Consider the following 27,379-nt stretch of genomic DNA (forward strand, 5'->3'; position numbering starts at 1 on the left):
AGGACTTGGGCTCTACTACTGCTGTGTGTGGCTTAGGAATGTCATTCCACATTTACACTTGGAGGGGTGGCTGGTTGGAAATTTTGCAAATGTTGTTGGAAATTTTCCAAATATTGTTGGTAATTTGTTCTGAGCAAAAGTAGGATCTGTGACAGAGCAAAAGATCTGATCCTTTGTGCCTTTCAGTTCCATCTCACAAGGAGCCAGACAGTTCCTAGTGCTGCAGACACTCAGCAGAACTCCCTGTCTGCAGGGATTTCTGAGTGCATGCTGATCTCAGAACTGGATTAAACACAGAAAGAAAAAACCTTCAGTAATTCAAACCTTTATTTTTTTTCAAATACCCAAATGTCTTTTACTGTAGTGGTAAATGATGGGGCAAAACTAGTGATGGCTTTAGGTAACCAACTTTGCTGCTATATTTTTAAGAAGCTACACTTTGGGGTTTGGTGGTTTTTTTAATTTAATTTGGAAAAAAAAAAAAAAAAAACAAAAAAACAAACTGAATTTAAGGTTTTACGTTATTTTTCATGGTGGCGTTTCTCATCTGTTGAGCATTTCTTTTCATGCGAATAATCAAACTGTTGTTTCTTTAGTTTGGCGTTCGTGTAATATTTTAATCCTAAAATGCTGCCAGCTCTTAGAGGCGCGCTTTGTGCGTTAACCCGGTGCTGCGTTCGTGCCGTACGCCGCGGTAAGAGCCAGAGCGGCGCTCGGCGGCGCTCGGTGCCCGCCCCGTGACGCGGCGGCGGCGCCGGCGGCGGAAGCGGGCGCGGGGCCCCTTCCTGTGTTTATGTAGGGCCGGGCCGGCGGCGCCGCGAGCACCGGGAGCAGCGGGGCGCCGACAGCGGCAGCGAGCGGCGGCCGCCATGGCCGTGTCCGAGAGCCAGCTCAAGAAGATGCTCACCAAGGTACGGGCTCGGCCGGCGGGGCCCGGCTCCGGGGAGTCGTGTCGGGAAGGAGGAACGGCGCGGCGAGCCCAAAATGGTCGTGCCCAGCTGCGGGGCTGGGCTGGGGCAGTGCCAGGCACCGGAGGGGCACGCTGCACTTGAGCTCCCGATACGGCAGAGCTCAGCATCGCTGCCCGCGGGGGTGGGTTTGGTTATCGCCTTGTGTGAGGAAACGGGAAATTCTCATGCAAGGCGAATCATTAACCACTGAATCATGCGCTGCCACTCCTCACTGAAAACTGGGCTTTGTCCAGCAGCTTGGAGCGAAAACCCCTAATGCTGCCACTGAGGGGGAGTTACGGGTTTGCTGGGGGGGTTTTGGAATTTTTTTTTGGCAGCATTTAATCGCACATGTAGCGTTTTGAAATGCAGTGCAGTAGTTGAGACTCTGATCAAAGCCAAAGGCACATTCACCTGCATGGAGTCATAAGCAGAATTTTTTATCAGCCTGAAAATGCGTGTTAAATACCCATGCACTGTCAGTAAATGAGATCATGTATGTATTTCTATACACCTGTCTTTGCTAAATTAATGACTGCAATGCCATAGAAGAAATAGAATTTAAGGTAGTTCAATGTCCTTGTCCCCCAGACTTGTTCATTTTATACTCCATCTGGCTTTCTGTAGGTGATGAAAAATGAAGATGCTATTTCATTATGTTTTTGAAAAATAGTTACACTTTCTGTTCTAGAGAGGGAAGTTTAGTGATATTTCACATATTGAGTAGTTCAGTGAATGAGATAACAAAAGCTTGATCCTTGTTTGGGGGAACTTAAGCACTTAATTTGACTTCAGGTGTTTACCTGCTGTCAGATCTTGAAAAGCTTCATCTTTTTGTGATCTGTTTCCTGGTATGTAAAAGGAGGGGAATGTATTTGCAGTCCGAGAATGGAGGAGGAAAAAGGAGTCTAGAAATTAAGCGTTCAAAATAATCAGTTTTAGTTGCCTTTGTAGAAATCACTAGGATCTTATATTTTCCAAAGAGATTTTGACATTTTTTGGAAATCAATCTAAGTACAGAAATTTACAGCTGAAATTAGCATTTAATTTTTCTTGTTGCAGTAGCTGGAATCACACAACTGTCTCTCTACTAAGTAATCATCACTCGGGGTAAAAACAGTTTGTAAGAATATTATCTTTCGTTGTTTTAAGAGGGATGTGATGATGCTTGCTTGATGTTCAGGTGGTGTGCCTAATTTTTGGAAGTGCCCCCAATAACCAAATTTGTGGTTCATCGGCCCCATCATGTACTAGATTCACAGAGTGCCTGCTGAGCAGGCAGGCGTTGTTTTATCAGTTCTGGACTCAACTGACTTGAGATTCTTGTGGCAAAAGTGGAAGTAAAGCCTGACTCTGCTTGCCTCTTTACTGTGAGGGTGGTGAGGCCCTGGCACAGGCTGCCCAGAGAAGCTGTGGGTGCCCCATCCCTGGCAGTGTTCAAGGCCAGGCTGGATGGGGCTCTGAGCAGCCTGGGATAGTGGGAGGTGTCCCTGCCTTGGGCTTGGAACAAGATGATCTTTGAGGTTGCTTCCAACCCAAACCATTCTGTGGTCCTTGTGCCTTTTTGGAGCTTCTGTTAGCAGAATCCTGCTCTCTTTTTAATAGTGAGTATGGTGATCTTGTTGAGGCTCTATCCTGGACCATAAGGCTTGTTCCTATGAGAAGGCCCTGCCTTTTAAAAGTAGCTGATGATCAGTTATCATTTGTCCTGTAGTGACACATGCAGTGGTGTGGGTATGTGCTGCCAGTCTGGCTGGTGTACATGAAAATTCCTCCATGTCCCCTCAATGGCTGTTCCTGCTTCTGCCATGTATTGGGGAGGAATGTATTCAAATGCTAACAAAGTTGTCTCTCTGTCAAGCCCTGCTGCACACTCCCAATCCTTCACCAATTTTACAAAGGAGGCTGAGATGCTTTGCTGCAACCCTTCCACCAAAACAGCATCCAGGGGCTGATTGTCCTCTGTGCTGGTGCTTCCCTGTGCACACAGGAATCCCCGCAGGAGGGGTTGCTTTCTGTCCCACAGACCAGCATTTTGCAGACAGACCATGTGGCTCTTTTGTCCATGGTCATTTGAGGAAGAGCAGTCACAGCATCACCTGAGGTGCTGGTGCTTCCTCTAGGCTGAGGTGGCACTGTGGGAAGTGGCAAGGTGGGTTCATCTCTGCTCAGCAAATCCAAGTTGTCGTGCCCTTGTCAGTCTCTGGAGGTGACGGGAAGAAAAGTTAATTTCTAAGTTTCACAACTCATGGGTGTTTGTCAGGGCCAAGGTGACCTTTAGCTGTGGCACCACAGTTTGCTCTTGGATCATGTCTGAATTTGTTCAGATGTTGTTAATATTTGCATGCTTTGGATGTCAGACATTTCATTGTGCTGGGCCCTTTTTCTTCCTACCATGGGTCAATGAAATGTTGCTGGCTGTGTTCCTTATGACATCTGAAGATTGCAGGTTTTTTAAATTGTATTAGAATGAAAAAAAAGTCAATGGACCACATTGCTGGCTTTTCTTTTTAATAGTAATTATCAGGAGAAATGATAACAAGACTAAAGGGCTGCACTGTGTGGTGAACCAACTCTGTTGCCCAGGAGCCTCTTTGCTGTCTCTGGGTTATGGCTCTGAGACTGGTGAATTCTGTAGTGTATCTGTGGTTTACAGGGCACCTGTGCTGTTACTCCCTGCTCCCTGATAAAAGGACAGGGGTAAAACCAGTATTACTGTGGGTAATATTGTGCCTTGATATGTCTGCTTTCTAGCTGACAAAATACACATAAATGCTAATCAATGCTTGATAAATATGGTGTTGCTTGAAAAGTGCTATGAAATAGATCTGTGTAGTTCATATCCTAGATAGCTGTTTATCAGGAATGTTCAAAACATCACTTTTTTTTTTTTAAGATTAATTCATGTTTCTCAGATACACTTGGTGGTGTTAGAACAGGAAAGAAAATGCAATAGCTGTTTCCCAAATCAATTCTGCTTACACCCTTGTTAAGACTTAACATCTTATTGAAGTTCAATAAGTTATATAGGCAGTGGTTGCTTAAGTAATATGGACAAAAATTATTATTCCAAACTAAGAGTGGAGACGAATGTCCATGTATAGATGTACGCTCTCATATATGCTGTCTATTGTGTAAAATAAAATATTGAATTAAATTATACTAAAAATTTAGCCTCTAAAGTAATTTCTTTCTCTTTTGTTTTCCAGTATAAGTATAGAGACCTAACCATACAGGAGACAACCAGTGTTATTACTCAGTACAAGGACCTCAAACCTGTCATGGATTCATATGGTTAGTTTGTGCATGAGAAAATTTTTATTGGTGAATTGTTGATGTGTTAGATGTCTTTGGTAGTTTTTGTGGGGGGAGAAAGAAGATTAACACTAGAAAACATAACTTGAGTTTCTCTTTTTTGTCTCTGACATCAACACTTCTTTAGAAACACAGACTCGGTAACATAGTAAGGTTACTTTAGAAAATAGCTATCTAATGTGGCAAGAAGTGTCACGTTTTTCACAGCTTAACTCATTGTTAATCACTCACTGATGTCATCAGTTGGTGTCCTGAGATTGCTGGTATCTTACAAATTCAGCTTTGCAGCCATATAAAGACGTTTTTAAAATTCGGTGTAGGAAGAACTGTAAATCAATGAAGAAATGCTTCATTTAAAATCATTGTGATAGCCCTTAAGAGTAGGAATAAAACTGAGACAAGTATACAGAAAATTGGCATGAGGGTTTTGTGATGTAAATTATCTATGATAATCACTGTTTGTTAGCTGTTTTAAATTCTCTAATTTAAATTCGAGTGTGTTAAAGGAAGATATCTAGGGTTTCACAGCATACAGTGAGCCAGCTAGCTGCTGAGATCAGCCTTCTTATGGTCACCTTTTTTTAACTGTTACCTGTGGGACTCCTCTGTGATCTAATTTATATTACTAACACATCATCAAAAATTTTTAAGTCTTCTGCTTTTTAAGTTGTGTATCTGGATTGAAAAATATTAAGGGACATGGACAGGTAAAAGATGAATTGTTTTAACTTGAGTAGCTGCAAGCCAGCAGCTGTCACAGAAATAAAAATTCATGAAGTGATTGGAGAAACAAAACAGGAGTGAAAGGACTGTGGCTGGAATAGCTGCACAAGTTTGCATAAGATGGTCACAATTCCAGATATCCTTGAGCTGTAGCCATTTGTGTTCTCTAATGCTCTTTAAGCTGCCTGGAAGAGGCTAAACACAGAATCACTTACAGATAATCGATATTATTTGTAGCAGTGACATCAGCTGCAAGAAAGTGATTACATGTGGGAAATGGATTTGTAGAGATTTCTTGTGTACTTCACTGTACGTGACAAACAATGAACAAAGCCATCAAAAAAGTTTTTTCCATCCAAGAGAGAGGGGGAAATATGGGAAATGGATTTGTAGAGAATTCTTAAAGCCTGGCAGAAGGCTCACATAGTGTGCATCTTTATGCAAGCTTTGAGATAAGAAATGCTGACTTAGAAATGCCATGGAATATGATAGACATTGTTGAGAGATAAATGGAACTAGAAACAAGTTTCAAAGGATGGCCTTGCAAATAAGACTAGATACTTTGGAGAAATAAAACTATGAAAGCTGCATTGTAGTAGGACCCACAAGGGGTAATTTTAGATAATTGGCTTTAAGGCATTAACAACATTCTACACACTTGTAGCAAAAGCTGATAGGCCAAGAAACGCTTATAGTGTATTGCAATTAGAAAATACCTTCTAATTGTGATGGTGTAAATTATAACATCTGTGTTGTCTCAACCTTCTCATGAGACTAAGAATGCAATAAAAATTTTTAAATGCCTCTCAGTTGCCCCATCTCTAAGTCAGAGAAGAGCATAATCCGACAGTTATGTTGCTGATGAGACAGTTTTCAAGTTCATATTAATAATGGAATGCATACTGCCATTGACATCCCAACATGTTCTACCTGCCTTTGCAGACCATCAGCACCACAATAATTGTGCGCAGTAACCTACATTTGAATTATGGCTAGAAACTTTCACGAGGAATTAAAAAGATAAAAACTTTCTCAACAGAAGCTGTTTCATTCAGCCAAGAATAATGTATTGGATTAAAACTATGAGGAAACTAAATACAGCAACTCAGTAAATTTAGGTCAGAGTTCTTGTGCAGTTTGTGACTAGAATTTGTCAGAGTCAAGCACTTTTTCTTCCTCTTCAGTATGTTACTGTTTGGTTAAATTACCTTTACTGATTTTGTAATAAATTCCTGTGACCCAGGGATTTTCAGTGTTCTTGCTGACATGGTTTTTTTTAATAAAGCATAAGGAATTACTTTATAAACCTCAGGTGGCAGTTGTTTTTTTAAATCAAATTTGAGTTCAGATTATCTTTGCAGCAGTTTGCATTACTTGCAGTTTGCAAGGTTCCATCATTTGGCTTGGTCACTTGAATGAGGGAACAGTTTTATTTGTAGAGAAGGTAGTTGGACAATGATTAATCATTCATTTCTCAGAAGTGTGTTATTCATAAGGAGTTATCTGACTGTGAACAGTCATCTACTAATCCATAAATGTGCAAGAGTTGAGGCTGAGTTTCTATGTGTGTAACTTGTGAAAACTTATGCCTATAAATAGATGGGAAATAACCTGAACCAAGATTAACATAACAAATATATTTGTTTTTAAAATACTGTTTCTTCTCTTTCAGTTTTTAATGATGGTTCATCAAGGGAGTTGATGAGCCTCAGTGGAACCATTCCTGTGCCTTACAGAGGTATGCATGTATTATCATTACCATCATCCATATTATTTTCCCAAATTGCCTGAAAAACTTGGATTTGTCCTGATTCAACTTCACTATTTCAGTGATCACTCTCTTCTTGAAATCCTTTACTTGTCCAAAGTAAAATATTTTAAAGAAATAGTTCTCTGTTTTTGCTGCAGGATAAAATCTGAATGCTGAGCATTGCTTCTTCAGTAATTTACAGCTTTGTAACATCTTTTTTCTTTCAGCATTGCACATTTTTTCAGGCTTGTCAGTTGAATGAGGCTTGCACACCATTAATTGCTGCAGCTAATGATAATTCAAGTCTTATAATGTTGCATTATAGAACAAATGAGACTGGGTATTAGTGGTGAATGATGATTGTAAATCAGATTTTGTAAATTGTTCTGAAAAATGTTGAGTTTGTGACCATAGTGTTGCCTATTCATTGAACATTATTAATCGATTTTGGCACTGGCTTCTAACTTTGTACAGTTGAGTTTACTGGGTTTAGGAGTTTTTAATGAATCTGAATACAGGAGGACTCAATTGAAGAATTGAAATAACTTCTAAAATCTTTCAAAATATCTTTTCTAGGTAACACATATAATATCCCAATTTGCTTGTGGCTGCTGGACACCTACCCTTTCAACCCCCCAATTTGTTTTGTTAAACCCACTAGCTCTATGACAATAAAAACTGGGAAGCACGTTGATGCAAATGGAAAGATATACCTTCCCTACCTGCATGAGTGGAAATATGTAAGTACAGGAAGCTTGACCTTCTTGAACTGCTCATTCTGCATTCCTCAAGAAAGTTGTATCATTTTTAATAAAAACCATAGTCTTTATTAGAGATCTTAAACCATTTTTAAAATAAAATCAACTGTTTGTTTTTTTGGAATGTCTTAAAAGTTCAGGATGTTGCATTCTGTGTTCTGGTTATTTAATGTAATTAATTTTATCTTCAGTTATAACTTATCTGATTGAACAGTGCAGCACAAGGTGACCTCTCCCCTGGCAAGAGAATGATGTGAAGATTTGTGAGATAAGAATATTTACAGAAGGGAATTATAAATGTACTTAAAACATCTTTGTGATTAAAGTGGACTTCTACAAGCACAGACATTCCTGGAGCCTCATGTATATAGATATATTTGCTTTACCAATAAATAGAGGCATTGAGCACTGTTTTGGCCAAAACTTGGACTTGTAAAGAAGCTAAACTGTGTTGACAAGATTAGAAAAATGATACAAAATGCATGGGTCTGTAAAAAGTTATTAACAGGAATATATTTATTAATTATATTAATTATAGTTATTAAGGCTGGGTGGTACGTCAGTGCTTGCATAGTAATATTGGAAAAAGAGTGCCCAAGTCTTGCACAAAACAAGAGGATCATCTAAGGTGCAGCTGATACAGAATTCTGTGTCTGAGAGGTTGGTAAAAATAATTAAGTGGCTTATAGAGCTTAGTAAACTCTGAATTGGGGTATTTAATCTGGTGCTGCATTCATGATGCTTGTTCTTATTTTGGCAAAATGAAATCATGCCTATATTAAGTAGTTATAAACAGAGGCCTGGTTTAACTGTATTTAAAGGAGGTTTGTGCCACTCCTTAGTGCGTTAGAATATTTTTTCTGTTGAGACATTATGAATCAGAGCAAAAGCCGTGATGTGTGAAATTAAAATGTCCAAAAAGCCTGGGGATCTGTATATTTTTCATGTTGGGTGGTGGATTTAATTTTTTAAAATATTATAATTCATCATTGGACATTTATACCCAGTCATTTATTGTCCTGCAGTTGATATGGAACCATGTATTACCCAGTTTATTCTGGGTATGTTTTGCTTTATGGTTTTCAGTACAAGCTGACTGGGTTTGGTATGTGTAATAGAATCCAGAAAGGAAGTTAATTATGCACATATGTATACAGATGGAAAAACACATTTTAAGAACATTTAAACCTACAAATAAAAGGAATTCTTTTGAGAGCTGATGGAATGGCATCCTGTTGTTGCTACAGTCAGTTAAACTCTCTGTTAGCAAAATGAAGAACGTGTGATTTTCTTTCCCTCCCAGCCCCAGTCAGACTTGTTGGAGCTGATCCAGGTCATGATTGTTGTGTTTGGGGAGGAGCCTCCAGTGTTTTCTCGGCCTACTGCTTCCTCCAGCTACCTCCCATACCAGGCAACAGGGCCACCGACCAGTGAGTGCTCATCACTATTGATTTCTGCAAATAATCATCTTAACTTTCCAAAGGGGTTGTTGCCCTGCACAGTTTGCCCACAAATAATGCGGTTTACTTTTTATATTGCTGGGTAATGAATTCACCTGGGCTGTGAATTCACTTCACTTTACCTTGTTGGACTTAATGATCTTAAAGGTCTTTTCCAACTAAAAAGGTTCTGTGAGTCTTAAGAATTCATATGGGGTTTTGGGTTTTAGAGGGGAAGAATTCAGTTTGTATTATAACACACAGCAAAACCCAGACAAAACCAGAACACACTCAAGCACCCTCAAAACAGCCAGTGTCCTGTCAACACTCAAAGATAGATTTAGAAAGAGATTCTTCAAATAGTTTTGTATCTCAGTTTTTTTTATTCTAATAATACAAGCCCATCTTGTAAGTAATCCTGCAGCCATTGATTCCATAAGCCCAAGCATGCCTATAGCTTGTGTTTCCTATGCCCACACTCCTGTTTGTGTGGTTTGTTTTTCTTTTTTTTCAAATTGCTAGCTGAATATTAAAAAAAAAAAAAACTCTTGCCTTGTGATTGTTTTATTCTTTGTTCTCTGTTAAATTGGTTTTGTGTCTTTCTTCTAAGAATGGTGTTGTATCCATTCTTATTTTCTTGCAAAAATCCTGAAGACTTTTTAAATAATTTATTTAAACTTCTGGAGGCATCTTATAGGTGGGGAGAAAAGAAGTGGGAAACAGAAAATCCTAGGAATTCTTTCAGGAGGAGACTCTGTACTGGGTGGGAAAAAGCCAAAAAAACTCCTCAAGTCAGAAACTGGGACAGTAGGGAAGGAGAAGCAGTTTAGCTTGAGATTGTTTGTTTAATAATGTTATAACAGTTCCACATTAATGGTACAGTAGCTGTATTTGGGGTTATTTATTTTTGCCAGATTTTTAAGGCTGTGTCCATTTTCTATTGAGATATGGCTTTTACTTGATCACAGTGTTACATTTGAAAAGCTGAAATGCTATTCATTGCTATTTCCAGCAGAACCCATTTTTAGCAAGGTTTTAGGCTGTGAACCTGTGAGAAAATGGGTAGGAAACCTAAATGTGACCATTAGGAATAATTGGCTAAAGGCAAGTGTTTGGGAATTTTCAGCTTGTCTGTGGCTAGCCTGCTTGTGAGAGCTCCAGAGGATTGGATTGTCCTGTTTTTCCAGGAACACTGGGGGTCAGTATAAGGGTAGTTTTAGCAGAGGCTATGACTTGTGCCTTAAGGACAAACCTTCAATGAACCACATTTCATTGCTCTTGTAGTCACTCAAAGCTGAAGTGCTTTGAATAATTATTCTTTTGAATTGAATTGAGCTGAAGTACTATGAATTACTTCATAGAATTGCAAGTAATTCTAGTGAAAATGTTTCAGGGTTTTGAAATTATTAATAGCCACTTAGTTTTACTAATGTAATCAGACTTTCCTTATTTTACAGACATTTAGGGTTTTCCATGTTATAGATACACTGTTTAAGAAGAAATTAAGTCCTTTGATAAAAATGTTAATCATTTAAAAGCACTGAAGAGTGGAAATAGCTCCACTCTTAATAACTCTTTAAAAAAAAAAAAATTATTTGATTAAGTATTCCTAAAATTGCTAGAGTGTTCGATATGTATGTCCAAAACATAATTTTGTCAGCTTCTCAAGAAAAATCTTAAAACATGCTAAGACAATTTAGACATTTATATGTGCTGATAACAAATTTTTAAATTTGTCTCAACATCTAAATAGCAGAAATTACTCAATAAGGACATGGCTGGATCATTAAACATCTAATCAACTACTCTGAAGGTACTTAAATTATGCACTTGCTATTTAGTGAGTAGCCATCATTGGCAAGAAAGGTTAAATTCTTTTTTCAGCTATTACATAAAAAATGGAGGCAGCTCTTCATGTGGGTCATCCTTAATAGCATATTTTGGGTTTTTTTTCTGAGTACCCTAGCTGCAGATTCTTTTTTTTTTTCCTTAGAATACCTATTTGCTGTGTATTTTTAAATCAATATCTATTTTTATCCATGCAGTAATTAGTTTGAAGTAATGATTAAGAAAAAAAATCAATAAAACAATAGGGTTATTTTTGTATATGAGGAACAACTTCTTTATATTGAGGGTTTTAACTTCTGAAATGTAAAAATATACAAATTTCTTGTTTTATTTAGCTTCCTACGTGCCAGGAATTCCAGGTGGAATATCTCCCTATCCAACATCAAGCACTCCAAACCCAAGGTAAGAGCCTCTTTAAACTATCATAATTTTCCTGATAGAGAATTTCACTGAATAGCGTCTAATCATACTTGTATTTTCTTATGATGCATTCGTTGTATAATTATTCATATTAGCAGCGTTTGTTAAAAGTGAGGGCTGAATTCTTGTTAGTAACCAAAACTGGAGGAAGGTCTAGCTTGCTTAGTTGCTTCAAATAAAATATATATGGGTGTGATAAATAGATTTTTGAAATTACCTAACTCCCAGCTGTTAGCGATCTTCACTCATATTTTTATATATTTTCTATATGACATAGAAAGAAATGTACCCCTAAAAGTCAAGATTTTATTAGCATCTCAAAAATTGAACAAAACTTTGCTGGGTTAATACAAACCTTGACTCCAGTGTAAATGTGGACTCTGAGCACTCTAAGGGAATTTGAGGAGCACAAGGTTACTTCAAAAGCTTATTATTAATATTAACCAGGATTTTTTTTTCTATATAATAGTTAGGAATAAAGCTTTTCCAGAAGACTTGCAGATCTGCCTTAGTAAATAGTGAGATGTTGACTACTGCCTCCTAGTGTGTACTTATATGTTTTACATCATAGTTAAATGTTTTTTTATTAATATCCTTATGTCTTGATTTTGTGGTAGGAGCATATGAGATTTTGGTGTAATATGGAGCATTTTTATTTTTAAAAGACATTTAAAATGTAAAAACCTCTGAGGATTGGGAGCGGGGGGAGTGTTATGTTTTAAGAGGATAAAAGTTATAATTTTTCAAGTTCTTACAGCATGGGTTTTTTTCCTAAATATGTTTGTTAAAAGCACTCTTAATGTTTGTACAAAATTAATAGAACTGTTTTTAAAATGTATAATTTATTAATTAATAGGAAGCTTTTAAGAACTAGTAAATTTGCAGTTGTCTGAAGAGAGAAGAGCATGCTTATTTTATATTTTGCAGGGGGTTTTGGACCACTTTTGTTCAATTATTACTGTTGTTAATACTGCTGCATGCAGGTGTTTCTCAGTCTAGTACTGACTGATTTGTGTCCTTGTTGTAGCTGATGGCAAATGTATTTTAGAAAGGTGTTGTAGACTGTCACATGTCATCTCATAATCGTTTCAGTGAGCAAAGAAATACTTTTGCTTTCTTTATACATCAGAACAGGACTGAGAATTTCTGGGGGGGTGGGTTTCACCTTGCAACCATATTTTGCACAGCATTTTTAGTTTTACATAAAATAGTTCATCAGTCATCTTCTTAACTGTTCTCATATTAAAAAATATTAATTTGAAATTGTTTTGTGGGAGTTTGTAGCTAGAATAATTTCTTTTGGATACTTGTAGGATTTCATATAGCAAACCTAAGATATTCAGGAGAATTTGTTATCCCAGTGTTGACCAGGCAATAACTAGATAGGGTTTCAGGTAAAATGATAACTTAAATAATACCAGAAATACCAGTTGTGAAAGATGTTCATGTAAACAGGAAAAGGGCCTACAATTTAAACATTTTATTATGCAAATGACTGTTTAACATGGTGGCAATAAAGATAATCTAGGTGGATGATATTTTACTAATAGTTGCATAACATTAGCATATCTTTCTTTGTCAAAGCAGCTTCCCAAACTATCCTTACCCAGGTGGTGTTCCCTTTCCAGCAACCACTAGTGTGCAGTACTACCCTTCTCAGCCTCCTGTCACCACTGTTGGTGAGTACCTTGGAAAGGGTTTCTCTGAAGTAAAGCTTCTCTCTATAACTGATATATAAAGAAATAAAATGGAAAAAAGAATGTGTTGTTCTTACTCTGAACTTCCAAATTATTGATCTTTAATTAAAATTTATTCAAAGGAAGAAAATAATTATATTTTATTCAGCTTAATTCAGGAATTCTGTGAATTCCTGGGTTTATGCAATACATTGTGTGTGCTTTGTGACTATTTTGAAGAGCAGTGCATGTAACTACATAGGATTTTCCTCACCCTTTAACTGTAGGTGACTTTTGGTTGTCTGCATTGTTCTGTTCATGGTTTAGAAAAATACCTTTGTCATAATTTAAACATCTAATGGACTCTATTTATACTTTCTTCCTTCCCAAATAGTAACTTTCTAAAGTAGCAGATTGGAATGAGCTTCATTTTTAGTGAGTTTCTTCTCCAGCCTCTTCCCTGTTGCTTCTTCTTGATCTCTACTTGTCACTTCCTTCTTTGTTCCCTGCAGCATCAGCATTTAGGGTGTTGACCTGTGTCTTTTCCCAGCCTGCTGCTCTGTGGCCTTTGCTTTCCACCTTGCCCCTCACTTTCAGTGTGTGTGTAGGAGACTGGGAGTCAGTGATAGATGTCACCTAGTTAAGTGGGAAGCTGGTGCAGTAACTTTCCAGCTGGCTGATAGTCCTTTGGCACAGTTACATGGTGAGGGTGTAGATTCTGCTGTGATGTTGTTCACATTAACAATCTATTATAGACTCTTAAGCCCCATAATTTAGAACTGCATCCATAGATTCTTCATCTAACGTGTGAACTCATTTATGGAATGGCCCGGGTTAGAGTCATAGAATGTCTTTTCTTTCCAGAACTGTGTGTATTTTGTGATTTTTCTTCACATACATGGGGACAAGGCAAGGGAAGAGAGATGCTTCTACTTTACTCTTACTAAAATATCTGAGGAGTTCTGTTACTACAGAATTTGAAAGCAGCAGTAAGTTGTATGTTGTATTTTTCTTGTGCCTGATCCTGTCCTTTGTGTCCAAGTTCTTTCAGCCTTTAGAATTAAGAAAGCATTTTCTGAAAGTTCTTGGTTGCTTCAGTGGTCCCCTGCACTCTGAGGTGATGTGAGTCTGCCATGCACAGTGCAAGGAAGCTGCTTTCCCACTTAAGTACCTCAAACAGTGCTTGGTGTTGTGGGGCTGCACTTGTGTCCTGGAGAATTAATGGTCTCCACTGGCTCTCCTGTAGGGAGCTGATAACCCTTCTAGGCAGACTTGGCTTTCTGCAGTGTCTTTGTCAAACAGTTTTGCCTTTATGTAGCAGAGTGTTAATTTAAAATAGAAATATATTCTATTTTATTTCTTTCCCTCATTTTCATCCCCACTGAAGATGAATAGAGGTGAAGTATCTGGCAAAGATAGAAGACTCTTCCAGTCCTGAGTTAGATCATCTGTGATGCCATGTTGTAATGTAATGCCAGATTTCATAATGACAATTCAACATTACACTGACTCATTTGCTGCAGCTGGGTAAAAGCCCTACACCTGGTTTACATGGTTTATCTCTTGTGAATGATTTCATAGTTGCATCTCTTGGCAGATGAAATGCAAACGCATCTCTTTGATCATCCACTACACATAAAATACTGTGAGATGGTTTTGTGTTTGTTTTATTGGGTGTTTTTTACAGTCCAGTATTGTTTTTTCTTTTGAACTGAAAATGTTTCTTTCCTGTACAGTGTGTTTGGCTGTGGTTTATTGTGATAGTTTATTTAGGAGCATATCAGTTGTTACAACTTCAGAGTTTTGTGTGGGTGATGGTGCTGTGTTTCCTACAGTGAACCAAGTTTGAATTGAATGAAAGTGTTCATGCAAAGTAGCTCAAGTTCTTTGCAATCACTGTTTTTTCAAATAGTCCTTTAGGCTTTTTCTTTCTGTTCAGCCATCTGCCATTAATTACTTTTCTGATGCAGTTACTGGTTTGATGATTCTGTAAGGTCACTTCTGAAACCAGACTCTGCCTAGTAAAGGTTAAAGGTTTCAGAGTTCTGTTGCTTTAATGTCCATGTGCCATAAAATCTTCCCCAAGCTGGGCTAATTATGGAAGTGACAGAAGATGCTATGGGTTCATGCTCTGTAAGAAGATACATTGATTGAGCTTATTAAAATGATGCTTTTTATGTTCAAAGACCTCTACCCTACCTGGTGGCATTTCTGTGTGAACTTTCATTGTTTTAGGTGTATTGTGGTTTTATATTTTTTTTCCCTCTGTCCTACTTTACTGTTAAAGTGAACCTTGCATAAAAACTCCCAGAGTGAGGGATGTCAGGGGAAAAGAAAGTAAGTTTTACTGGTTCTGGCTGATTCTGACTTTGTGTTAGAGTATAATTCATTATGTAAAGCAAACAGTAACTAAAATCATGCTAATGCTGGTTTTTTAAGGGAAATCAGGCCTTTTTGATTGGGAACAATTGTCTGCCTTAATTAGGAAGTCCTATACAGTGAATAAGCTCTGTCCTAGATGCTTTGACTGACTTGGTTTAAGTTTTACTTCTCAATGTAGAAAGTGCTCTTGTTCTTTTCTCCTTTTCATAAGAAGCAGCAATGATAGATACCTGGGTTTAGATATATGGTGCTCTTTGACAACTTCTGTTGCTGGCTTTAAAAGTTAACCAAATTTTGCAAATTACCTTGTTGACTGGCAATAGGGTGAATTTTTTAGGCCAGAACTGTAAATCAGATAAAGTATTGGCACATCCATATTTTCTTAAGGTTGTCTTTGCACCAGTTGTTTAATAATTCAATATATTTATTTTTCAGTGGTAATTTGCTTATTTTTTAGAAAAAGAGTATACATATTCTGGTGCAACTTATACATATGCAAAGTGCTTGCATTAGTAATGATCAAAATTTATGTCTTCTGTATTTTAGAAGGCTTTGATGGATTAGTAAGCATGATGTGCTTCTTCCTGTAGTTCCTGTCATTCATTTGTACAGCTTTATTTTTCCACGCATGTGGCTTGGTGTAGGTTTTGTGGACAGAAACAGAGTAAAAAACATAGGGAAGAGATACAATTTTATACAGTCTTATTTTGATAGTGGAAGTGTAAAAAAAAAGTATTCAATTATACAAGATTCACGTGAGCAGTGATGAGTATTTTTTCATGTTGTTTTTTGAAATCTAGGGCACTGGAAAATGTGATGTGCATAGTGCTATAACAGCTTCAGGGTTTTGATAGCTGTGTCTCTGGATAAAAAGATACTCTGGTAAAAATTCTTGCACATTTTCTTTGCAGTTATAGAGCTTCAAATATCTGTGCTTTCATTCATGGCAGTTGTGAAGTTTAGGCACAAATGCTGCTGTAATTCTTGCTGTGTTGTTACAATCCAGTTGAAATTTCACTGATCTAGAAGGTGTGAAGCACAAGCCTGGGTAAACTGTGACCCTCTAGTTATTCCCAGAGAAAAATTGAAGTGGTTTGTGATAAATATCACCAGTAGTCACTCACATTTACTAGAGCACTCTGAGTTTCCTGGTCTGGAGACATATTGCACTTCTTTTGACAGACATAAAGTATGTTTGTCACAGACATTTAAAAGTGTGTTTGTGACAGACTCTTGAAATTGTACTTGAAAGGCTGATTTGCAAAAGTGTATTCGGGTCTCCTGGCCCTTCTGCTCACTTGCCCATAGGGATGCACTTTTCTTGAACCTGGAGGAAGTGATCCTTGAATATTCACCTGCTCTCTTGGATGCCTCTTCCCTCTACGGTAAATTCTCATGGAATTCTTCCAAGAAGGTCTGTGAAGAGGCCTAAGTTAGCTCTCCTGAAGTCCAGGGTTGCAATCTTATTCAATGCCATGCTTTGTACTTGTGGGATGCAGAACTCCATGATCTCACGGTCACTGTAGCCAAGGCTGTTCCAACCTTCACATGTCCAACCAGGCGTTCCTTGTTAGTTCTACAAGGTCCAACAGCACATCCTTCCTCATTGGCTGCATCTGTGTCAGAAAGCTATTGTCAGTGCTTTCCAGGAGTCTCCTGGATTGTTTGTTCCTGGCTGTATTGTCCCTCCAGCAGGTGTCAGGGTGGTTCCCCATGAGAACCTGGGCTGCGTGCCCTTCCTGGGAGTATCCCTTCTTGAGCTACATGGGTGGTCTCTGTAACTCTCCCTGTGCCTTTCCTAGTTTAAAACCTTCCCTATCAGGCTAAGCAATTGAAAAAAAAAAAAAAAAAAAAGCAAAGAACAAACCCCGAACTAATACGTCTAGCAGGTAAATTAATTGTCTAGAACCAGCTGTTACATTAATTGTTACATTGATTGCATCCAGCCATTAACTCTTGCTCTTCTTTAAAAGGTCTTGGACTAGTAACATTTAGGGACTTCAGGGGAAATGGCCACCTCTTTTTTAAAATAAAAACAGTGTGGACATGGAAATAGTGATGTGAATGAATGGATGCATACTCTTAAATTTACTTGTGTCCATCCTATTGTGTTATCTCACTGTAATCTCTTTGCTTCTCCTGGAAATTATTACGGAGAACAGCTTATTTTTGTGTCTCACACTGCTGAAATACATAGAGCAGCTTGGCCACTTGCTGTTCCAGCTGGCTTTGTACTGCAGCCAGTGCAGCCCAGCATGAATCTTAAGCTTGTGCAACGTCCTTGTGCAGGACCCAGCAGAGATGGCACCATCAGCGAGGACACCATCCGCGCCTCCCTCATCTCGGCCGTCAGTGACAAGCTGAGGTGGCGCATGAAGGAGGAGATGGATCGCGCCCAGGCCGAGCTCAACGCCTTGAAACGCACAGAAGAGGACCTGAAGAAAGGGCACCAGAAACTGGAAGAGATGGTGACTCGCCTGGATCAGGAAGTGGTAAGCTGAGAGGAGCCACTGCTCCCCGCCTGAGTATTCCTACTAGTGAACAGAAGCCTGTGATTAATTAATCATTAAGCATGATAGAAAAAACAAGGCTTCCAGTACATTGTGCTTTCCCTCTTTTGCAGCTAGGGGCTTGTGCTCAGACTGAAGCAAGTCAGAAATAGCAGTGACTATGAGATGCAGTGTCCTGCATGTGTCTTACAAATTTTTAATTTTCCCCATTCTTCCTGTGGAAGATGTTAGTGGTGTGAGATTATTTCATAGTTGCATCTCAGTTTCTTGATAATAATGTGTAACAGCAGTACTGGAGAACATTTCAGTGTCTTTGTGCAGATACCACTGATTTTGGTCACAGCCTCCTTGTATAACTTCTCCTTTCCCAGAAGTCTCGCCTACTTACAGTAGGCTCAGAAATTCCTGCAGTTTTTCATTAAGGCATCTTCTGCTTAGTCCATCTGCTCCTTGCACTGCTGCTCAGGAGAAAGGTTTTGGTATTGATGAACAGTGTTCATCAATAAGCACACATCTGAACAGCTCAGTGTTCAGATGTGGCTTAAAAAATTACTAGGAGCTATTAATTGGACTAGAGAACTGTGGGATACCGCATTCTAAAGAAAAAATTACTTTGGTTTTCTTTTTATTATCTTTAGCTAGTTTAAATGGTTATTTTTCCTAATGTGGCAACTCAGAAATACTTGAAGTGTTGGCATGCCTTCTCTACAGTTCTAAATGGGTATTGGATTGACATTATCTAAAGCAGATGTTACTTTCTTAAAAGAATATGAAATCTACAGATTGATAGCTCTTTCTTCTGTAAAAATCATAGCAAAGATAAGCAAAGAAGTATAGAATGAACTGGTATGTCTAAAAATCTTTCATCTAGACAATCATATCACAAGAAGATAAATAAATATCTTGTTTTTAGGCTGAAGTTGACAAGAACATTGAACTTCTCAAGAAGAAGGATGAGGAGCTCAGTTCTGCCCTAGAGAAAATGGAAAGTCAGTCAGAAAACAATGACATAGATGAAGTCATAATTCCTACAGCACCGCTATACAAGCAGATCCTGAACTTATATGCAGAGGAAAATGCAATTGAAGACACCATTTTCTACCTTGGAGAAGCACTGAGACGTGGAGTGATAGATTTAGATGTCTTTCTAAAGGTAGGTTTCTTGGGATGTTTTTAAGATGTACGTTTTCAATGTGTTTACTTTGGACTCTTTGGTCAGCTTACTAATGTTCATGATCTCTTCACAGAAGAGGATCCTGTAGGAACAGGAATATTGATACATTGAAGCATAAGTTTTAGAAAATTATTTCAGAATTTAAAGACCAATTTTAAAAGCATTATAGATACAAAGTCATATTGTTTCCTTCTTGTGTAGACCTTGCTAGTTCTGTTTGTCTGTTGTTAGAAGAACCATTCTCTGCCCCATGGGAAGTGCATTAGTCTGATTTCACCTTATGAAGTCCATATTATTACCTTGATAAGAATTGTGTAGAGTTAATAATTAATTATTATAATTTAATGAATTAGTTAATAATTAAAAATCACAACAAAGATATGATAGAATCTTGATAGCCATCAGCCAATCATTTTAAGCCAAGAAAATGACGTTTAGTAGAATAATGAATTTAGTGTTTCCAAAAAACTGACATCCCATTTAGGTGACAGAATACATTTGTATGGCAGCATTAAGTTTTTGTCAGAACTTTATGGCTAGCCAGCTGTTGTTTTTCTTTCTGCAGCATGTACGTCTCCTGTCTCGCAAGCAGTTCCAGCTGAGGGCGTTGATGCAGAAAGCAAGGAAGACTGCTGGACTCAGTGATCTCTACTGAATTCCCAGACTGGCTGGGAAGTTAAGATTTCCTTGTGAAGCAGCCATTCTCTTGATCTTTCTCTTAATCAGTAGGTGCCCAGAGTAAGTTATTACATCATCCAAGTGTAAGATATTTTGAATCAATAATATATTTTCTTTTTGGTAAAGACTAGCTTTTATTAATGCACTTTCTATCTCCTGTAATCTTTGTGCTGGTGGACTTAATGCTAAATAAAACTTGTTGCATATTTTCTTCCTCTACAGAACTGTGTATGATGTGCTTTGTTTTCAAATATGCAGTGTCAGCTTAACCATGCCTTCAGTTGACTTGAGGGATTTGGAAGATGTTGTGCCAAACTGGAAAAAAATCGCAGTAATTATGACCAGCAAAAACTGAAAACTGAAAAGGTTCTTGGTCTCAGCACCATAACCAGCATAGCTTAAGGCTGAGCCTTTGCCTTAAGGCTTTTCATGTTACTGCTGGCTCTGAAGAGGTTGGAGTTTATTTTAAAAACCTGGGTGTGACTTCCATAAATATGTAACTGCCTGAAGCCTCCAGCACAGCTGTACACAGAACATGATTGCACAGATGATGTTTGAGTTAGTGTACGCATAACATGATTACACAAGTAATGTCTGAGTTAGTGTGACTTGAAAAATAGAACTGTGGGTGGAAGTAGAACTTCATGTGGAGATAAAGCCCTACTAAGAAAAACAAAGAGACAGAAATAACAGTTTGTGGTTTATTTGGTGTTGTAGTTGGTACTACAGTTGGACAGTCACTGTCTTGTTGCACATAGAAACCTTAACATTTTTTAAACATGCTCTGGAGACAGAACTTACAACTAGACTGATATAGTACACAAAAATAAGGTTCTCTAAGAAAAAAATACCCACAAAAATTCCAAAGCAGTGTTAGGAAAATACACTTGGACCTGTCAACAGTGAAATATTTAAGCAATTCAGCTGGCAGAGAAGGTTGGTCAATTGGCTTGACAATCCTTAACTTCAAGAAATGTCTTTGGTTTCACATTTTGTAGCAATTACTTACTCCTTATTCCTTTGAACCAACATGAAACAAGATGAGGAAAAGGCAAAGGGTTTTTAGGCAGTGCTGCTTTGAATGCTGGATTTTTGTCATACCATTTCACTGAACAAGACTGACTAGGTAATCTAGCTCTGGCTAAGAACATGGGTGTCTGTGAACAGGGAAAACCCTATATTAGTTTCCTAATGCTACCCTCAGGAAACGCCATTGTTCAGATTTGAGCTTTTTGTGTGTTCTAGTTGAGATAATACATTGAAAGATTTGACTTACTTGGAAAGTGCAACGTAAGACAAACCACTAAACCCGTTAAACTGCTAAGACCCAAAAACTGCTTGAGCAGGTTTAAAACTGTAGTTCCTTCTGGATTGCCCACAGTGTGTCTGCACTCTTCCTTAATTTGTCCTCTTCCTCAGGTTTTAGGATCATCTTTACTACATCAGTGATGCCATTATTGCCCAGTACACAAGGAACACTTAGGAAGACATCATCTTTTATTCCATGCAAGCCCTGAAAAGTACATAAGGATTGTTAGGGTGGAATTTATGTATGTCTGTATATTTCATAGAATATCCTATCAGGAAACCAAATTTAATAGAAATTAAACTAGAAAGCGATCACTGTTTTTCAGATTTCCAGAGATACTTAATTCTCAGTAAGACAGAAATTAGGAAAAAGAGGCTGCTCACCTTAACAATGGTAGAGATGGGATGCACTCTTCTCAAATTCTTCATAATACTTTCAGCTAGGTCTCCCACAGAAAGGCCAATAGCCCAGGATGTGTACCCCTTCAGTTTGATCACCTCATAGGCACTGCAGAGACACAGACACTCATTAAAGAACAAGTACCATCAACTGATCTGCTTTAAGTTGGTCAGAAAGGCTTTTGGAGGTGTCCAGATCAATTTGGAGGCATCAGAATCTTGACTGGTTTTCTGACAGGACAGAATATTTCTATTTGCATTTCACACTAGTCCCCACAATTATACTGGAAGCCTAGAAGTTTAAGTTCTTCCTTAATTTAAAGTTTACTAATCTTGAAAACTTTACTGCCAAATCTACGTTACTCCTTAAAATATTTTTTTCATGTTCCATTATGTTTGCATCCTGACATTTGGGGCTGCTCAGGTATTCTAGATCTGGGTATTGCAGAACAGAGATTTTTCAGCTCTTCATGATTTGTTTTTGTGTTGAAATTTATAAAAAAGCCAAGCCAGTATCTACCTGTCCACGACCTGCTTATGGACCTCCTTCCAGTGTTCCTTGTCTCCATCAGTTCCCAAGTCTGGATGAAGAGCCTTCAGAGAGACGCCAGCAACGTTCACTCCACTCCAGACAGGCACTGAGAGTTGCACATAGATTAATTATCTCACAATGCTCAGTCCTTCTCCAATTAACAGTTAACATGAGATCTAGCTGGGTTAATCTGCAACACAGCATTATGATTTACCTATGATCTTAAATATAGTATGACTGTTAAGGCCAACCTAAATTGCAGGCTAGAACCTAGGAGCACATCAACACTTACACATGGTGTCACAAAGTTTGAATACACCTTTGTTAATGTGAAATACCTGGGCAACGTGAACTAAAATGACAGTCACTGCATTTTGCAAAGCTTTCCCAAAGTAGGAATTAATTCCAAATGCATTCTGGTGGGTGTCAGGCAGCAGACAGTACTGCTCTGGTGCTGCTTGGAAAAGTACAGGTTAAATAAGGAAAAAGTGCTTTCTCCTGTCCTCCAGACTTGCCTCTGCAATTCCTATATACAGTGATTAAGAGATGCCAGAAATGGCAGCTGAGTGACTGCCAGTAGGTCTGGTGCAGATCTTTGAGAGGCCTTTGCAGAGAACTTTATCCTCCTGCTGCTTCAGTTTGGGTTTTTTTGGGAGTTACGTGAACAATCTAGCCTAAAAATGTTTAGCCAGCTCAGGTTACAGTAGTGACCTTTTCCAAGCAAGTCATTCAGGTCAAATATAGATCATCTAGGGTTACTCTGTGCAGCAAAAGACTAAAATCAGAATTTGCATTCTTAAGGTGCTGCACTGCAAAGGTTTTGCAGCAGTGCTTTGCTGTAGCCTTTCAAGGTGTTCCAGGCAGACAAAGCATCAGGGAGTGCTGTATAACAGGCAGCCCAATTTCACCCTTACCACTGGAATCTCCGTGCTCTCCGACGATCCATCCATGGCAGCTCAGGGGGTGGATGCCCAGCCTTTCTCCCATGAGGTGGCGGAAACGGGCAGAGTCCAGATTGCAGCCACTACCAATAACACGGTTTTTGGGGAAGCCACTGATCTTCCAGGCCACATAGGTCAAAATATCCACTGTGAGGAGAACAGGGGCAGAACAAGTGCCACTCATGAGCAGACTGATAAATGAGGATGGTACCTTACGTTCATCTGTAAGCATTTTACCTGCACACTGGTTGCATGGGACAGAGCACAAAGCAGTGCCCACGGCCAGGCACTGCAGTGGGCTAACATAAGGACTGTTTAATATAACATAATGACTATTTGGAACAGTCTCTCAGCTCTGCCTTTATGCTATGCATGCAATTATCAGTGATCCTAGTGTGCTCAAGATCACTCAGTCTGAAAACTCAAGTTTATTTGTCAGAAGACCAAACTGCTGAGCCTAGAGAGGGAAGATGACATTTTTTTGCTATACAGATATCATAGAATGGTTTGGGTTGAAAGGAACCTTGAAGATTATTTCACTCCAATCCGTTGCCATGTGCAGGGACACCTTCCACTAGACCACGTTGCTCAAAGCTCCATCCAACCTGGCTGTGACCATTTCCAGGCATGGGGCATCCAGAACCTCCCTGGGCCACCTGCTCCAGTGTCTCATCACCTTCACAATACAGAATTTCTTCCTTACAGCTAACCTACATCTACCTCTTCCAGCTAAAGCAGTTACCCTATGTCCTGTGTAAAAAGTCCACCTCTCTTTTAGGCCCCTTTAGGTACTGGAAGGTTCTCCAAAATCTCCCTGGAGCCTTTTCTTCCCCAGCACAAATATTTTCTAAAAGCCTGGGCACTAATGCCAAACACTCTTCTCTAAGCCAAATCCTCTTATGGCAACACAAGACAAACCTGGGTTTGAGACAATAAGCAGCTTGCAGTCAGGACTGTATTTAACGACGTTGGGAATGATGAATTTGAAGATATTCACGTTGCGCTGGACCAAGTTGAGGCGGCTCTCTCCTTCCTGCTGCCGGGCACCAGCAGTGACAATGACCAGCTTGGAGTGTGCAGTCACGCTGTAATCTGCAGACAAAAGGCTGTGTCAAACACGACCTCTTCCAACACATGGTTCAGAACTGGAGCTCTCACTTCCTTTCTGTACTGGGATCTCAAATTATCAAGCTTGAGGGTGTAGCAGTTCCCTGGTAATTGTTACCCTAGACTTTGCCTCTATAGAAAATGTCACTGTCACAAGCTTGTAACAACATTGAGGCGTGTTGATATTGTTACACACAGCTGCAGGCAGTGATACTCCTTGCTTCTCAGCCACCAAATGGGACTGGGGATAGCTGTTGGGATGGCATTCAGGGTAAGTGCTGTGTACAAGAGGAAGAAGGCTCTGCCCTCATAACCTACCTGTAGTAACTGTAATTAAGGTATGAGCTGGTTAAGCCTTTGCCCTACTCAAGGCTGCCACTAAAAGTTATCAGAATTAAGCAGTAATGAGTTCAGGGGTTAACTGGTTGTGAAATTAATTTCTCTAAGGTGCACAAGTACTTAAGAAATCTATCTTTCTCTACTGAGTAGTGAACCCTGGAAGAAAATTCCTAGCTGGACTGGTATATTTTAAATGGACTAGGTATATTTTAAGATGTCAGCTGAATAGTATATCCATGAGCTTTCCTCCCAACAATTAGAGTGACAGGCTAAGTGCTAGACTTGGCTGTCCAGTGTGACACCTGAAGTGGCTACCTCCATTTAGAAACAATGAGCACATGAGAGCCAGCTACTTGCCTTTGCCAGAGACAATCTTTGGAGTTTTAAGGAAGAGGCTGCCATGCTGGAGATCCAGCATCTCTCCTCTGAGCTTGTCCTCGACGACATCAACAAGGGCAAGTTCATCAGCCAAGTCCTACAAGAGACCAAGAGCAATGGTGAGTTTGCTGCCTCTTTCAGCAAAGCCCCCAGTTTTCAAACCGTGAAGTTACAATTATTTTAAAAACTATTTAAACAATTCTGCTCATCTCTAACACTTCACTTCTTCCCAAAGTCCTGGGATATCCACTTCCTTGAGTTCACTTTATACTTTTCATAACCACATTCTGCATGAAATAGTAGTACAATTAAGCAGGACAATAACGAACAATAATTTAATAGTGATTCATATGCAACTTATTTGACAGTCAAGAAAGGCAAGCCTAATGCTAACCACAGCATTTTCAGTATAACTGAAGCCAGAAGACAAGTTGTTCAGAGTGTCAAGGACCAATTTTCCCAGACCACACCGCAAAGAATTTTTCCACTTGCCTGCTCAAGACAAAACAAATCCTCAGTTCTCAATCTTTCTGTATATTTAGAGTGTTAAGAAAATTCCTACTTAGAAGGGAGTCTGCAAGTCCAGCAAAGGTAAATGCAGCTCATAAAATGCAGGACATTCTGTCTGATCCCAAGGCAAACTTCATCTACAAGAACTGTAGTTATTTGTTCTCTGTCAATAGCTTGAAGACTGTTGCTTCATTTCAGGCCCAAAAAAGGATTGTATAACCAGAAGTTCATCTAAAAATTTTTCGCCCCTCCTTTAGGTCTCAGGTTCTTCTGCTGCTTCCTCCCAAGCCTGACACTTACCTTCATGAGGATGCTGATGGCACAGGCCATTCCCACTGCACCCACGCCAACCACGCTGATCTTATTTTCGGCATGGCCCTCCTGTTTGTGGAGAGTGTGGATGAGCTGATCCTTGAGAGACATGGTGCACTGCTGAAAGTAAAGAAACAGATCATTTCTCCAAGCTTTAGAGCTTTTACTGGTGCCATAATATTTGTATCCAGTAAGACAGACTTTATTCCAGGATGATAAGAAAATGGATCCAAAACACATGAATAAAATGTCTGGCAATACTGTCCATGTGCCACAAAATGACCGCAAAACTGAATTACTGATGACAGTCCTCTGTTCAAGCTCACCCTAGCTTTGCCTCAAATGCAGCCTGAGAGCCATTGATTATATTAATGGCTGGTGGCACTCCAGCAGCAGCAGTAGAATGTTCTAAATGTTACATTTAGGTACAGGAAGCCATTTTAGTACTTCTAAGTACAGCACAGTCTGGCAATCTCTGTTCTCTCACCCTGAAAAACTGGTATTCTGTGCCCTGAAGCCTTTCCAGAGCTGAAGTTGTGCAACACTTAGGAAGTCCTTTTTTAGCACAGCATGAGCCTCCACATCGACTTCATGAATTTGTTTTGAAGTGGAACTGCAGAGTTTTGAATTAAGATGGCTGGAGTCTGGAGCTACCATCTCTCCCACGCTCACATTTTAGCTGCAGCTGCACAGCATCCTGGTTAGTTGGGTTCTGACAGACAAGGGGGTGACGAAATGGTACAAAGATGACAAAGGACTGTGCATTCATCCCAGTCTCCTCGTGGAAGCCACCACCACGCTTTCCCAGGCAATGGTGCTACACTGGGAGCAAGCCTGAAGAGCCCAGGGCAGGAGCAGCTGCACAGACGGATGCAAGTACAGACACCACCCGTCTCTCTAGTGCTGAACAGGCAGCGACTCGTTCAGAGCATGAGAAGCCACTCAAGAGCAGCAGGTAGGTACTGCAAATTTTGGGGCTGAGGGGAGGGCCAGGAAGCCAGCAGTGCCCATATTTAGGAAAAATCAACCAAGCTACGTCAGTCTTCCTGTGCAGAAGCCTCCTGAAGCGTGGCCATGCAGCGCAGTCTCCACGTGCCAAGTCCTCCCTTTGCACTATAAGCGCTTTAAGGCTGATCAGAACCACCCACTCAAGCACGTCTGCCACACTTTAAAAAATATTTCCTTTTAAGAGTGCCATACCCCTCAAAGAAACAAGTTAGGGGAGTGGTAGGCGGTCCACTAATGCTGTTATTGCAACGCAGCCCTAAGCCCATCCTCAAGTCTCTTTGCAGGATCACTCCCTGGGGCCACACGCATCGGTCACGGGGAAGCAAGTTAATCCACGGAGGCTCAAGGGCATGGAGGAAGGGAAGGATGTTTGTGAGTGGAAATCAGGCCGGCTGGACTCGAGCCAGGGCTGTGCCCGATTCCATCACGGCCGGGGCAGGCGGCGTGCAGAGAACTTTGTCCATTCGTCGCCGCCTGCTCCGCCGCGTCCCCCCGGAGGTTGGCGGGACCAGCACCGCCTGCACCGCCCCTTCTCGCACTGCCCCCGTTCCCGCAGCCCGGCTCCGCACCCATCCCCGCCCGGCACGGCGGTCGCACCTACCGAGCGTCCGAGCGCGGCTGCGGCGGCGGGCGGGGGCGGCGCGGCCGCCGCCTTAAGTACGGCCCGGGCGGTGACGTGGGGCGGGCGGGCTGCGGCGGTGGGGACGTGCCCGCCGACACGTCGGGGTGGAGAGAGCAGCGGGAGGAGGGGGAAGGAGCAGCGGGAAGGAGATGGAGCGGGGCGGCGGAGGGCGGCGAGCGCAGGGGAGCTGGGGCGGGGCTGAGGAGCTCAGCGGCGATGCCCTCAGCGCTCGTCGGAGCGATGCCGTCCCGGGAGATCTCACTCTCTCTGGTGTTAGCCGGGATGAGTGAAAGCAAACTC

The 27,379-nt window shown here is 40.1% G+C and overlaps 2 protein-coding genes across 4 annotated transcripts; one reads left to right on the forward strand and one right to left on the reverse strand.

Annotated features, from left to right (window-relative positions):
- The first annotated feature begins 758 nt into the window (after window positions 1–758).
- Window positions 759–19,847, forward strand: TSG101 (tumor susceptibility 101). Of its 2 annotated transcripts, none has more exons than XM_021525646.2 (10): window positions 759–911; window positions 4,160–4,244; window positions 6,661–6,726; window positions 7,315–7,478; window positions 8,800–8,926; window positions 11,119–11,185; window positions 12,788–12,882; window positions 17,551–17,753; window positions 18,685–18,924; window positions 19,511–19,847. In XM_021525646.2, the coding sequence occupies exons 1-10, from the start codon at window positions 870–872 to the stop codon at window positions 19,598–19,600; spliced, it is 1,179 nt and encodes a 392-aa protein (XP_021381321.1). In that variant the 5' UTR covers window positions 759–869; the 3' UTR covers window positions 19,601–19,847. The 2 variants fall into 2 exon arrangements, with proteins under 2 accessions (XP_021381321.1, XP_021381322.1); XM_021525647.2 differs by having other exon boundaries at window positions 12,791–12,882.
- A 463-nt stretch (window positions 19,848–20,310) lies between these two features.
- Window positions 20,311–27,164, reverse strand: LOC110468074 (L-lactate dehydrogenase A chain). 2 transcript variants are annotated; one of them, XM_021525648.3, is made up of 8 exons: window positions 27,059–27,164; window positions 25,438–25,569; window positions 24,607–24,724; window positions 23,722–23,895; window positions 22,777–22,950; window positions 21,851–21,968; window positions 21,316–21,439; window positions 20,311–21,136 (listed from the first exon to the last, which is right to left on the reverse strand). In XM_021525648.3, exons 2-8 carry the CDS (start codon window positions 25,558–25,560, stop codon window positions 20,972–20,974), a joined length of 996 nt encoding a protein of 331 aa, XP_021381323.1. In that variant the 5' UTR covers window positions 25,561–25,569; window positions 27,059–27,164; the 3' UTR covers window positions 20,311–20,971. The 2 variants fall into 2 exon arrangements, with proteins under 2 accessions (XP_021381323.1, XP_021381324.1); XM_021525649.3 differs by having other exon boundaries at window positions 25,438–25,566; window positions 27,059–27,154.
- Window positions 27,165–27,379: the final 215 nt, after the last annotated feature.

The sequence above is a fragment of the Lonchura striata genome, chromosome 6 (assembly GCF_046129695.1).
Source record: "Lonchura striata isolate bLonStr1 chromosome 6, bLonStr1.mat, whole genome shotgun sequence".
In the NCBI taxonomy this organism is placed as follows: Eukaryota; Metazoa; Chordata; class Aves; order Passeriformes; family Estrildidae; genus Lonchura; species Lonchura striata.